The sequence below is a fragment of the Cebus imitator genome, unplaced genomic scaffold, assembly GCF_001604975.1.
Source record: "Cebus imitator isolate Cc_AM_T3 unplaced genomic scaffold, Cebus_imitator-1.0 Scaffold110, whole genome shotgun sequence".
NCBI lineage: Eukaryota > Metazoa > Chordata > Mammalia > Primates > Cebidae > Cebus > Cebus imitator.
Window position 1 is genome coordinate 4435219 of NW_016107425.1, and position 12821 is coordinate 4448039.

At 40.0% G+C, this 12821-nt stretch overlaps 1 protein-coding gene across 5 annotated transcripts in view; it reads right to left on the reverse strand.

Moving 5' to 3' along the window:
* The window catches only part of GPR155 (G protein-coupled receptor 155), a 41331-nt gene extending 28809 nt beyond the window's left edge, over nt 1-12522 (reverse strand). For 2 of the 5 annotated variants that reach the window (XM_017538246.2, XM_017538251.2), the window contains exons 1-3: nt 12280-12522; nt 9099-9204; nt 7567-8063 (exon numbers count right to left, since the gene is read on the reverse strand). In XM_017538246.2, coding sequence (XP_017393735.1) covers nt 7567-8032 — 466 coding nt within the window. In that variant the 5' untranslated portion in view covers nt 8033-8063; nt 9099-9204; nt 12280-12522. Of the gene's footprint in view, nt 1-7566; nt 8064-8926; nt 8972-9055; nt 9205-12279 lie in introns of all 5 variants that reach the window. The other 3 variants (XM_017538249.2, XM_017538247.2, XM_017538250.2) reach the window with 3 other exon arrangements.
* Between the last annotated feature and the right edge of the window lie 299 nt (nt 12523-12821).

Below are 12821 nucleotides of genomic sequence, written 5' to 3' on the forward strand. Positions count from 1 at the left end.
GATCTTAGAATGTTTGGGAGGGAAGTACGGTAGAGTCACATCAATGCACATTTAATTAAACAAATTCAACCAAACAGAAGCTTAATTTCCCCCAACCTCCATAGCATGTTTCTAAGTGCAAATGAATTATTTCAACTGCTGTTCATTGAAGAACAATGCTAGCTAAAAAAATCTGGCTGTGTTAGACTTATGAAAAATGGTACAATATAGACAAATTACATGTGCTGTATTTGGTGGGCATTTTCTTTCTTTCTTTTTTTTTTTTTTTTTTTTGAGACGGAGTCTTGCTCTGTTGCCAGGCTGGAGTGCAGTGGCGCAATCTCAGCTCACTGCAACCTCTGCCTCCTGGGTTCAAGCAATTCTTCCGCCTCAGCCTCCCGAGTAGTTGGGACCACAGGCGTGTGCCACCACACCCAGCTCATTTTTATATTTTTAGTAGAGATGGGGTTACACCATGTTGGCCAGGATGGTCTCAATCTCTTCACCTCATGATCCGCCCACCTAAGCCTCCCAAAGTGCTGGGATTACTGGCGTGAGCCACCACGCCCGGCCTTGGTAGGCATTTTCAAGAGTCTGAGTATATATACAAGATGACTTTAGAACCTAACCACTGCAGAAGATTTTTTTTTTTTTTTTTTTTTTAAATCTCATGAGGGAGGTGAGTGAGTTGGATCAGACTTCTAGCAGTTTCCTGGAAGATGTGAGGGTTGGTGACCTAGTGTTGCGTTTATGAGAGCAACTTAGGGCCTTTTCAGTAAACAACCTGGTCTGTAGCACATTTTTGGCAATGGGTCCTGAAATTATACAATCTAATACAAACAAAGCCTGATTTATAATCGACTTGAAGTTGATAACGATGAAAAAGAACAGCCACAATTGCTCACAAAGAGAGAGGCAACCAGGTGAAAACATGTAAAAGATTAGGTTTCTCAATTTACACTGAGATAAAGTGACATAAGCAGGAAAATACATTTGTTTACTTATTCAGGATATAAAAGTTCAGTTAATGTCATGCACATGTCCCATTAAAGTTATATAAGTAGATTATATAACTCTCAGAAGTTCACCTTTTTCTTAAAAGCTGAAACCTATTTTTCAACAGATTCAATCCCCATTTTCTCAGCTAAGTAAATTTAGAGATCTATATTATCTCCAAAACAAAGCAGTGGTTAAAAAATATTTGATAACATAAAATTTTGTAAGTTATTTCCACTAATTTTCAAATTAGATATGCTAGTTATGTAAGTTATTGGTTTTCTTTCAGGTTTCAGAAGGCTTCATCTTTTAAACAAAAGCAGCACTTTTGATAACTATTTTTAGATAATTATATTTCTGATTCTCTTGAGATATTTTACCTCAAGAGAAGGATGTTCATACCTGTCCACCACTCAATTTTTATAATAGAGCATATATTTTGGAAGAGTCTTGTGTTTTCATCTAAGTATAAGAATTTTTCCTAACCAGCCACAATAAGATGCATAACAGCTATACATTTCTATGATCTACTCAAAGCCCCTATCTTAATGCCTTTTTCCAGAAATTAACTTTCCTGGCACACTAGCATTTAATCACCACCACAGAAAAAACTTTACATTGTTTTAAGAACTCAGTGCAAATTTAAGCAATAGTGTTTATATCTGGCCAATCACCACTTTCTTTCTTCTTTTGAAGGATTTTCTCTTCTTGATTGCTACTACAATCATTAGTCAAAAATCTCAAAATTAGATTACTTCATGTGTTTACCAACCAACATTCTCTTGGACCTTCTTCATCCATTTTATTCACTGCTAACAGGACCATCTAAATCTAAATTTTTAAAAGGTAAGATTTTCTCAAGGCTCTCACCGCCCACAGGAACAGCTACAAAACCTTTCTTTTACCATCCACAGTCGAGTCTCCACAATTGGGCCCTTACTTATCCAACCCATCCTTAATGCAAAGACTCCATCAGCTAATTTAATAACACAGTTATACCAGACAACCGCCACATTCATAATGATTCGTTCTATATGCTGTTCATACCATCACCCTCTAACTTCTTAATCTCCTGTTTTACCTAAATCTCACCTACTACTTACGACCTGTCTCTGGCACTACATTTTCCACCACGTCTTCTACCTATGTCATTAATCTCTCCTTCTCTGGCATGCTATGGTACTTTATTTCATACTAGTGCCACATCAACACATTCTAAGTTCCTTGAAAGCATCATTTTAATAGCCCACAGTCGCTGGCATAATTCTGAGAAAATCTGAAAATACTTGCTGAATGGTATTAACGAACCCATCAATGAATGTCAACAGTTTCGGATGTAGTAAACGTATTTGCTAATACACAGCTCTTTGCATCAAATTGTTGTCAATGAATCCATCTTTATATCCATTTTTAAACTTTATTTTTACTAATTTATTTATTTATTTTATTTTTTATTTTGAGATGGAGTCTCGCTCTTGTTACCCAGGCTGGAGTGCAATGGCGCGATCTCGGCTTACCGCAACCTCCGCCTCCTGGGTTCAGGCAATTCTCCTGCCTCAGCCTCCTGAGTAGCTGGGATTACAGGCATGCGCCACCATGCCCAGCTAATTTTTTGTATTTTTAGTAGAGACGGGGTTTCACCATGTTGACCAGGATGGTCTTGATCTCTTGACCTCGTGATCCATCCGCCTCGGCCTCCCAAAGTGCTGGGATTACAGGCTTGAGCCACCGCGCCCGGCTTTACTAATTTATTTTTAACTCATAAATATAAATTATATATTTATAATGTACATGTTTTGAAATATGTATACATTATGGAATGGATAAATCAAGCTAATTAAAATATGTATCATCTCACATATTTGTTTTTTCTGATGGGAACACAAAATCTACTCTCAGCAATTTTCAAGAAGTGTTGTTATTAACCATTGTCACCATGTTGTACAATAAATCTAACTGAAATTTTGTATCTTTTTTTAATGTTTTACACATTATGAATATTTATAAAGCAGGTTGCTACTGGGGTATTTTAAGTCAGCTGACCAAGTATACAAAGGCAGAATTGTAGTCCAGAGGGAACACATAAAAATTTGTGATTAAATAAATACATGTTAAATTACTAGAATAGGGTTCAACATGGGAATTTCAGTCTACTTCTGTCATGCATTTGCATAATTAACATTATATCTTTATCTATAAATTGGCAGTACTTATTTTTTGCTATCAATCTGAAGACGGTTTTTCAAACCTGAAAATATATACATGAAAGCTGTATAGTATAGTAACTAAAATTAGATTTATAACCATTATATCAACTTTTAAGTTCTAATTAATTAATGCTTATAAATAAGGCTCTTGGAGGGTGGGGGTAATCACATTATGAGGAGTTATTATATAGCTTTGAAGAACTAAGAGACAAAATTAGCCACCCACTGTGCTTCCTATTTTGATTCCTGCAGGGTTTCCATCCCTAGCATATAACACAAAGACCCAGACAAGATCATTCTATTATGTAATGGCATATAGTTAAATGCTTCATTTCCTTTCTGTTTACAGTTCAAACACTAGAGCATAATTACGATTAGTCAGGGTACTTATGCTATCAGCATTGTTTGAAGAATAAATTATAGGACTTAACTATGCTCTATTAGTATCTTTTAATGACAGAGGCAGGGAACCATTCTAATATGCTGAAATCAACATTTTGCCATGGGAGACTCTTGGTTTCTTCTCATACTTGGATTTTAAAAAGTACTTTAGGAAACAATTGCTCTAAAACACAGTGAGCTTTTATTATTTTTTTTTTAGAGAGGGGTCTCACTGTCACCCAGGCTTAAGTACAGTAGCAGTCATAGCTCACTGCAGCCTCGAACTCTTGGGATCAACAGATCCTCCTGCCTCAACCTCCCAAGTAGCTGGGACTACAGGCTTATGCCACCACATCTGGCTAATTTTGCTGTTGTTGTTGTAGAGACAGGGATTCACTATGTTGTCCAGGATGGTCTCAAACTCCTAGACTCAAGGGATCCCTCTGCCGCGGCCTCCCAAAATGTTGGAATTACAGGCGTGAGCCACCATGGGATCCAGCCTTCTTTTTTAGTTGCTATATGCACTATTCTGTTACTTGAGTAAAAATATATCATTTTAATGTAATTTCATTGACTGTTACAGCTGTCATAGTATGTAGTGAAAGAAAATGTGACTATCCTTTTTCTTTATTCATTAACTTATATCTTCTCCTTGCCAGCATTTCCTGTGTTAACTGCAAAATGGACAGATGAAGAACAAATCCAGTCTTAAAAAGGACATTTCTTGTGACCCATCAATGCTCATCTGTGAGCAAGAGAGTAGGAAGTCCTTGGAGAGGCCGGGAAACAAAAGAAAGAAAGGTCTTTTCTCTGGAGACAGTATTCTTTCTCTTTTCACCAAGAACAAGGTCAGGAGGCAGATGGCACAGCAGCAGTAATACATTACCTCATCAGGCAGAGATACTCAGCTCTAATAGTTCTACACCACACCTTCCAATGTCTAGCTATATGAAAAAGCATTTGTGTAATATATTGTTTTTTAGCAAAGTTATATTCTACAACTTAATGTTATAAGAGCTTTCATTACTGTGATTTAAAAAACAAAAACATAAAAACAAAAATTATACCTTGAAATCAACAAACAAACATCAGAGAAATTTGGGTTGACACATGGCTAGAAACGTGATTATTACCAGATTCACTGATTTAATGTGGGACATAAGAAAAGCAGTGATAAAATGGCTGATTACATTTTTTATTTGGAAAGTCTACCTCAATATGACAATAGATTAACTATTCTAATAGGTCTTTTTCCACTACTACTCATTTTATGGAATATTTTAGAGGAAAAGACCCTTTGATTCTTTCTGAAACTAGTACATTACAAGGCTGGGTGGGTTTCTGGAGACTGAACCGACACATTATGTAACTGCATAGCATAAGAGAATGCCCGGGATTTACAACCAGAAGACCTAGGTTTGGGTCTCAGTTACCTGCTAGTTGTGTGACCTGGGATAAAATAATTTAAATCTCTGTAAGCCTGTTTCCTTATTTGAAAATGAGGATAATAATATCTGCCCCACTCAAATAAGTACTCTGTAAACTATGCAGTTAGAAATGTTAGTTCTATTTCATTATCGGCTTACTAATCTATGAGAGCATGAATCTATATACTTCTATTTATGGCTAAAGTAAGATACGGCAATATTTATCAGACATTTAAAACCATGGTACTGAGTCAGTTCTAAGGTCCTTATACCATAAATACCTTGACCTTATTAATTCTCCTGGGGAAATGGACAAACACGTTAACTTCTTGCTGTTTTCTTTCCAAAGTCTTCAATAACCTTAAAAGAACACCTATCTAGTTTCTATTTGTAGCTCAATTATCTAAGAGCCTACTTTCCCTCTCTCTTAAACCTCCAACTTCACTCACAGTTATTTAACTTCTTAGGTGTTTCTCTCTTTCTAGTAAGCAAGATAGAGGAAGGTCAAAAGTAGAGAGAAAGGTGAAAAGTATAGTTAACTAGAATCTTTTTGGTGCCAGTAGTGAAATAAGTTGGAGTTTCAGGGGAGAGGATAAAACTATAGATAAAAAACTTGGAAGTTAATAGATTTCAATTGTATACTTCAATAGGCTCAACTCTCTGCTCAGAAGACATATCATCAGAGAGGGCTTCGCTGACCACCCTATCTCAAATAGCACCTCCTCATTCCTATCCCTCTACGTGACTTTATTTTTATGGCCCTGTCACCACCAGCTGGCATGATTTTAATTTTATTATTTTCCCATTACAATGTAAATTTAATATATGCAAGAGCACGGCTGTATTCCCAATGGTTAGCACAGCCACTGGTACGAAACAGCTCCTTATAAGTGAATGAATGGATCAATGAATGAATATATCTATAATATTCGGGTCATCATACTTGATACATGATCAAAGTATATATAACTTTAATTTAAAATATTAAAAAGTAGCTACTAGGTATACATTGTCTTGGTGACAGAGTGTTCTGAAATATAGAATGTTTCCTTTAAAGATATGTCAATATCCCAAACTGGTATGTTTACTGTTTCATCAGGAAAACATATACACATAGAAACATAAAATTAAGCTGCTAAAATAGTCAGAAACATAAAAAAGGAGAAGTTAGAAAGGTAAAAAATCTCTCACCATTTTTGTTCTTAAACAAGAAATTAACTCCAACTAAAATACATTAAAATTTTGAATAACAAGCTTAAAAACAATTTTTTTTTTTTTTTTAATTTGAGACAGGGTCTCACTCTTATCACCCAGGCTGGAGTGCAGTGGTGTGATATTGACTGACTGCAACCTCTACCTCTCAGGCTCAAGCGATCCTCCTGCCTCAGCCTCTTGGGTAGCTGGGACTACACAGGCCGGTGCCACCATAGCTGACTAATTTGTTGTTGTTATTTTTCATAGAGACAATCTTGAACTTTATATAGATCTGATCTCGAACTCCTAGGCTCAAGTGATCCGCCTGCCTCGGCCTCCCAAAGTGCTGGGATTATAGGTGTGAGCCACTGCATCTGACCCCAGAACAAAATAATATGTATTCTAAACGGTAAGAAAAATAAATTCCTTTCACAAACTCTTAATAATAACTATTTTTATACAGACATAAACCTTGTTTTTAAAACATAATTTAAATCAGAATCAGATCCTTTCTAAAAATTAAGCTTCTTTTACATATGACTGGGAAGAAAAAAATACAATTAGGTTATTAGGATATAACTATTTATTGTAGGTAGATGTTTAAAGGGTCCTCAAACTCTGAAGTTCAGGAAAATCTATGATTCATACTAAGACATATTTCAGAAAAAAATGAAAAACTCTTTTTTTTTGAGACAGAGTCTCAATCTGTCGCCAGGCGCCAGGCTGGAGTGCAGTGGTGCAATCTTGGCTCACTGCAACCTCCGCCTCCCGGATTCAAGCAATTCTCCTGCCTCAGCCTCCTGAGTAGCTGGGACTACAAGTGCCTGCCACCACGCCCAGCTAATTTTTGTAATTTTAGTAGAGACGGGGTTTCACCATGTTGGCCAGGATGGTCTCAACCTCTTGACCTTGTAATCCGCCCACCTCGGCCTCCCAAAGTGCTGGGATTACAGGCATGAGCCACCGCGCCAGGCCAAACTCTTTTTTTTTTTTTTTAATGAGATGGAGTTTCACTCTTGTTGCCCAGGGTGGAGTGCAATGGCACCATCTCAGCTGATTGCAACCACTGCCTCCAGGGTTCAAGTGATTCTCCTGCCTCAGCCTCCCAAGTAGCTGGGATTACAGGCATGCGCCACCACGCCCAGTCAATTTTTGTATTTTTAGTAGAGACAGGGTTTCTCCATGTTGGACATGCTGGTCTCGAACTCCAGACCTCAGGTAATCCACCCACCTCGGCCTCCCAAAGTGCTGGAATTACAGGCGTGAGCTACCATGCCCGGCCGAAAAACTTCTTGGATATAAGAGTAAGACTCTGTCACTAACAAATGCCTAAACAAATTAAAATTGAATTTATAAAACTTGAAAAATAAAAAATAACTTACCTATAGGGTATCCCAATGCAAAGTCATTACTTTGTGTAGCAAAAATAGGGAATAGTCCAGCTTTGCTAAATCTACTGTCAGGACTGGCAACCAATAAGGTTAATACACATACAATGAAAAATACAGAGGCTTTGGCAATTAAGATACTATATAGGAAGGACCAATCCACATTGGAAAAATTAAGTACAACCATGTTTTTGAATAATAAAGCTGGAAGTGCAAATCTGGAGACAAAATTTCCCAGTCCTTTGGCCTGTGTGGATGTTATGACATTGGCTCTTCCTGCTATGTAGCCACAAAGGACAATGCCAAAGCATTCTAGTAAGGCTGGAAAAAGCCTTGTAATTGACATTGAAGGTGGGTCATTAGTGGAATTAAGTCCATGGGTTACTGCTGTAGGCAAAGTCTTGGTCATATTGACTGCAATGGTTAAGTTCTCTGCAGGTAAATTAGAAAAAGAATTCATTTTCTCTCACCCTCCAACTCCAACCAGATCTCTGGAAAGAAAGGAAGAAAGATTCAGTATGGCCATCAATAAGAATTCTAGTTGAAAAAATACACTGGCCATTTAGTTATTAAATGGCCAAATAAATATATATACTTTCTTTAACTGCCACCAAGGAAAATACAATGGCAAAAAAAGTGGGGAGTTGCTAACAATAATCGCTTCACTCTCAAAGGCAGGTCAGCTCAAAATACTTATGTTGCTGTTCTATATTCAATATTAGACATAAGTAAAATAAGATCCACAAATATTAGAGCTTCAGTGATGTCCTGTGGTTCTCGCCAGTGATTCTCTCCAACAATTGAGCTCCACCTAGTGGATAAGGGCATTGGGCTCACAGTCTCTGCTGAATGTCCCCCTGCATCTAAATTCTCTGGAAATTTCAGAAGTTCTCAAGGCTACATTGAGGAGTCACCCAGGGACCAGGGAGTCCTTTCCAGCCTGTGGTCATACTTGAGTATAGGATGGGAAGAAGAGTATAGTATAGCATCACTAATCAACTTTAAATCAATTAACTTTTTTTTTTTTTTTTTTTTTAAAGACAGGGTCTTACTTTGTTGCCCAGACTAGAGTGCAGTGGCACAATCTCGGCTCAGTGCAACCTCTGCCTCCTGGGTTGAAGAAATCTGTGTGCCACCACCCCTGGCTAATTTTTCTACTTTTGTAGAGATGGGGTTTCACCATGTTGCCCAGGCTGGTCTTGAACCCTGACCTCAGGTGATCTGCCTGCCTCAGCCTCCCACAGTGCTGGGATTACAGGCATGAGCCACCGTGCCCAACCTGAACCAATTAACTTTAGCTTTTCTGTACATCACCTTCTTCACCTGTAAAATGGCAATAATAAGTAATACATACCCACATGAGAACTTGAGATTATTCAACTGAAGTCTTTAATCACATCTGGAATAGTCATTACAATCAGAGTTAAATATAACTTTTGGTAGAATATGAGAGAGAAAAAATGATGACATCCCATCAATATACCTTTAGTTCCTTCTATACCAGCCACACACTGGCCCCATAGTACCTTTGTGCCACAGGGACTTTGCACATACAGTTCACTCAAGTGTTGTGGAAGCAGGAACTATGCATGTTTTTGCTCACTGTTGTGTTTCTAACATCTAGGACAGTACCTGGCATACAAGAAACAGAAAAAAAATATTTTTAATGAATAACTATAATAATTTACACTTAAATAAACCTTTTACCCTTTCATGGATCAATGTTCTCTTTCAGGCACTATTTAGTTCATGGACAGAATTTTTTTTTTCTGAATGATAAAGTATTCTAAGTTTTTCACTATAGCAACAGAACCAATAACATAAAATGTATCTAAAGGTGTTCATAAAATGTTACAAAATACAAAATGTTTTGTAAAATGTTCTAAAGAGGTTCAGAAAATGCTAAAGCATGGAAAAAATTATTTAAGCAAATAGTGCAATAATTATCAGACTCCCTCTTGCTGCCAGGAACACAGTGAACATCAGATCTGGATAACTCTAAAACTAATCAGCTTTTTTAGTATCTTGAAATTAATATGATGACAACTGTCAATATCGAAGTGATTATTCTGGATTTACCATCTAAAATAGACATATATAAGGTAGAAAGTAAAAAGCTCATGCTTCTGGAAATTTACAATGCTCAGGTTAAGTTCTCAAACATCTACATCACATTAAAAAGACTTAGATGGCAGCCCAGAGATCACCAACAACTGATACCTGGCGGGGGTATAAGGGAATTTTCTCTGTGCTACCCTTGTATAAACCAAACCATTTAAAAACCTTACATTTAATCTCGATTAGAACACGTATTTTTCTACTAGGATTAGATAGGAGTGGTCAATATACTATATGAAACCTGCAACACTCACATACTTGAAGTTTACCAGATAAGCGTCAAATTATATCCTGGGAAAGCTACCGGTTGGTACAAACACCAATACTTGAAGTAAAGAGCTGGTATACAATTAAAGAAAGGCGTTAAACATTTGGAGCCATTAAGAAAATGTGTACCTGGAAACGCAGTGCTAAAGAAGAAGGTAATAAGTTAGTCCAGTCTTTTGTTCACTTTTAAAAGTGGCTGGAGTATGAATAACTCATTCTGCTTACATGTCCTTACTTGTACCACACGAGCATGTCAATGCATTCCAATATTTTTTTTAACCAACAATTTTAACTAAACTAGTAGAAGTTCAGTGGAGAGTCAAACAGATTCTGGGCTGTATGGCTTATCACCTCCTAAGTTACTTAGCCTTTCTGAAACTTTGTTTCCTCAACTGTAAAATGAGAGTAAAAACTTCCTTAGAGGGGCCGGGCATTGCAGCTCACACCTGTAATCCCAGCATTTTGGGAGGCCCAGGAAGGTGGATTGTGTAAGCCCAGGAGTTTGAGACCAGCCTGGCTATCATGGCGAAACCCCAGTCTCTACAAAAAATTAGCTGAGCATAGTCTTGTGTGCCTGTTGTCCCAGCTACCCGGAGGCTGAGGTGGGAGGATCACTTGAGCCTAGGAGGACTCTGCAGTGAGCCATGATCACGCCACTGCACTCCAGACTGAGTAAGACCTGTCTCAAACAAAGACCGTCTTAGAGGGATATTGTGTGGATAGAATATTTTATATTTTTGACGTAGGCCTTCAAGAAATGGCAGCAACTGCATTAGGAAATGTTGTCTTCCTACTAATAATAATAAAAAAAAGCAAACATGTTAGTTCCTCAAACATACCAGGTAAAAGATCCACCAACTAAAAAAGAGAGATGGGATGCATCATAAATTCATCCTTTTGCTTTATACCAAACAATTAAGCCAAGCTGAATTTAATTTGGTTTGATTGTAAATGGTTAACAGTGAAGGCAATGCTCTTCATTTTTCTCAGAGTGATGGTCAAATAGTTTTAGCAATATCCAGGTTTAACTTTCAATTCATTGAAAAAAAAAAAAAAAAAAAAAAAAAAGTAATCTGCCCCTTCCATGAAGTTTCTTTTAATGTTTTTCAATATTATAAAAGAAATACCTGCTGAGGGAAAGTCAAAATAATCAAAACGACTTAAACAGTTTCATCTCATCCTACTCTTTTTTAAACGGGAAGATAATATGCTTTCTAAAGCATATTTTAAAATGAACAGGAACCAGAGCAAAGGAAGTTTAAAAAAAATTACATCTACCCTTTTCATCTATAAAAACAAGGCTTGTTACAGAAAAAACACGTTCACAATAAAAGACCACACGCTGAGGCACCCACTGGAGAAATGCTGCGGTACTTACTAACCGCTTCTGGCCACGTCATATTTGGCTTAGATCACATAAATGAACCACTGATATCGTAAATACCTGCTATTAAGTGAAAATGGGGGGTGCGGGGAAGGAGAGGGTTGACTAACTTCATAGAGAAAGCTTGAAACTCTCAGGCTATTTCTCAAACAGCCAATATCCTTTATCCCGTGGGATAAGTGTAATACAGTGTGGTACTATTAAAGCACTCTTCAGCATCAACAGTCACACCATTCACCCACTCCCACCTACTTGCAGGGGACCAAATGTCCTCCCTAGAGACCCAGTGTAGGGACGGCTGAGCACTGCCTCCTTGCCTCGTCTGCAGAGACAGCCTGTGACCCTCCAAGAAGAGGGGCGCAGAGAGTTCCTAACCAAACAGGCTGCTCGGAGAACAGCCGCCAGCCAACGCCTGGGAAGGCAGCGGTGGAAGTGAAAAGGCAGCCAGGGGTCTGTGCTTCGGGTACGAAAAAGGTGGTCGCTCGTCTTCCCAGAGCATGGGAACCACGTCATGGTAACTAGCATAGTCCAAAAATGGGTAAGGGAGAAAATTTGGCGCAATGCTCTAGGTGCCTGGGAAGAAGCCTTCAGGAGGGCCAGATACCAAGGGTACCCTTGGGATAAAGGGAAGAGTCTAAGAATGACAGGGTGGATGCCCAGGCAGTGAGGAGCTTCCCAAACTAGGGATGGCAGTTCTATCTCCGGAGGGGACGAGGCACCCCTTCCCCCGCGCAAGCCTTCCCGGGTGATCTCACGCATTCCAAAGGCAGGCGCTGCGGAGCACAGATAGCAGGTCCAGACAACGGGCCGCGGGGCCGGGGCGCAGAGGGTCGGCGGCTGCCCACATGCCCAGGCCCAAGGGGCAGGGGTAGGGGTACCCCGTGCCCGCAAGACAGAGACAGGACCCGGCAGATCCGCGCTCCAGGAGCCCATCTCACCTGCTTCGTCTGCAACCTTGGGGTCAGGAGGAGAAGGTAGCTGGTGCTCGCAGAGGGCCAAGCAGGGAGGAGACCACTTGTCATCTCCCGCCCCCAGCCCTCTTCGCCGAGCGCAGCCGGGTGCCGGGTGCCGGCTGCCAGGTGCAGCAGCTAAGGCACGTACTGATAAAGTGAGGTGGGGTTAGCCGCTGCGGCCCTGTCAGCGCAGCACCTCGCCGGCCGCGAGGCCCCGCCCCCGCCCGCCCTCAGGGCCCGCCCCCAGCCCCGAACCTCACCCGACGGGCCCCGCCCCGCCCCAAGTCCCGCCCACAGCCCCGAGCCGTGAGGCCACAGTCCCCGTCCCGCCCTGAAGCCCCACCCACAGCCTAGGGCCTTGGAACCACAAGTTCCCCAACTCCGTCTTCAGTCCCCTCCCCCACCTCCCGCCCCGCCGGCTGGGAGCCGCCCAGCTGCGCTACTCCGGGGCGGGACTTCCGGCCTCCCGGCTCCCACAAAATGGCAGTCGCTTTGGGGGTGTCCAGTGTCTTTTTTCCTCTCCCTAA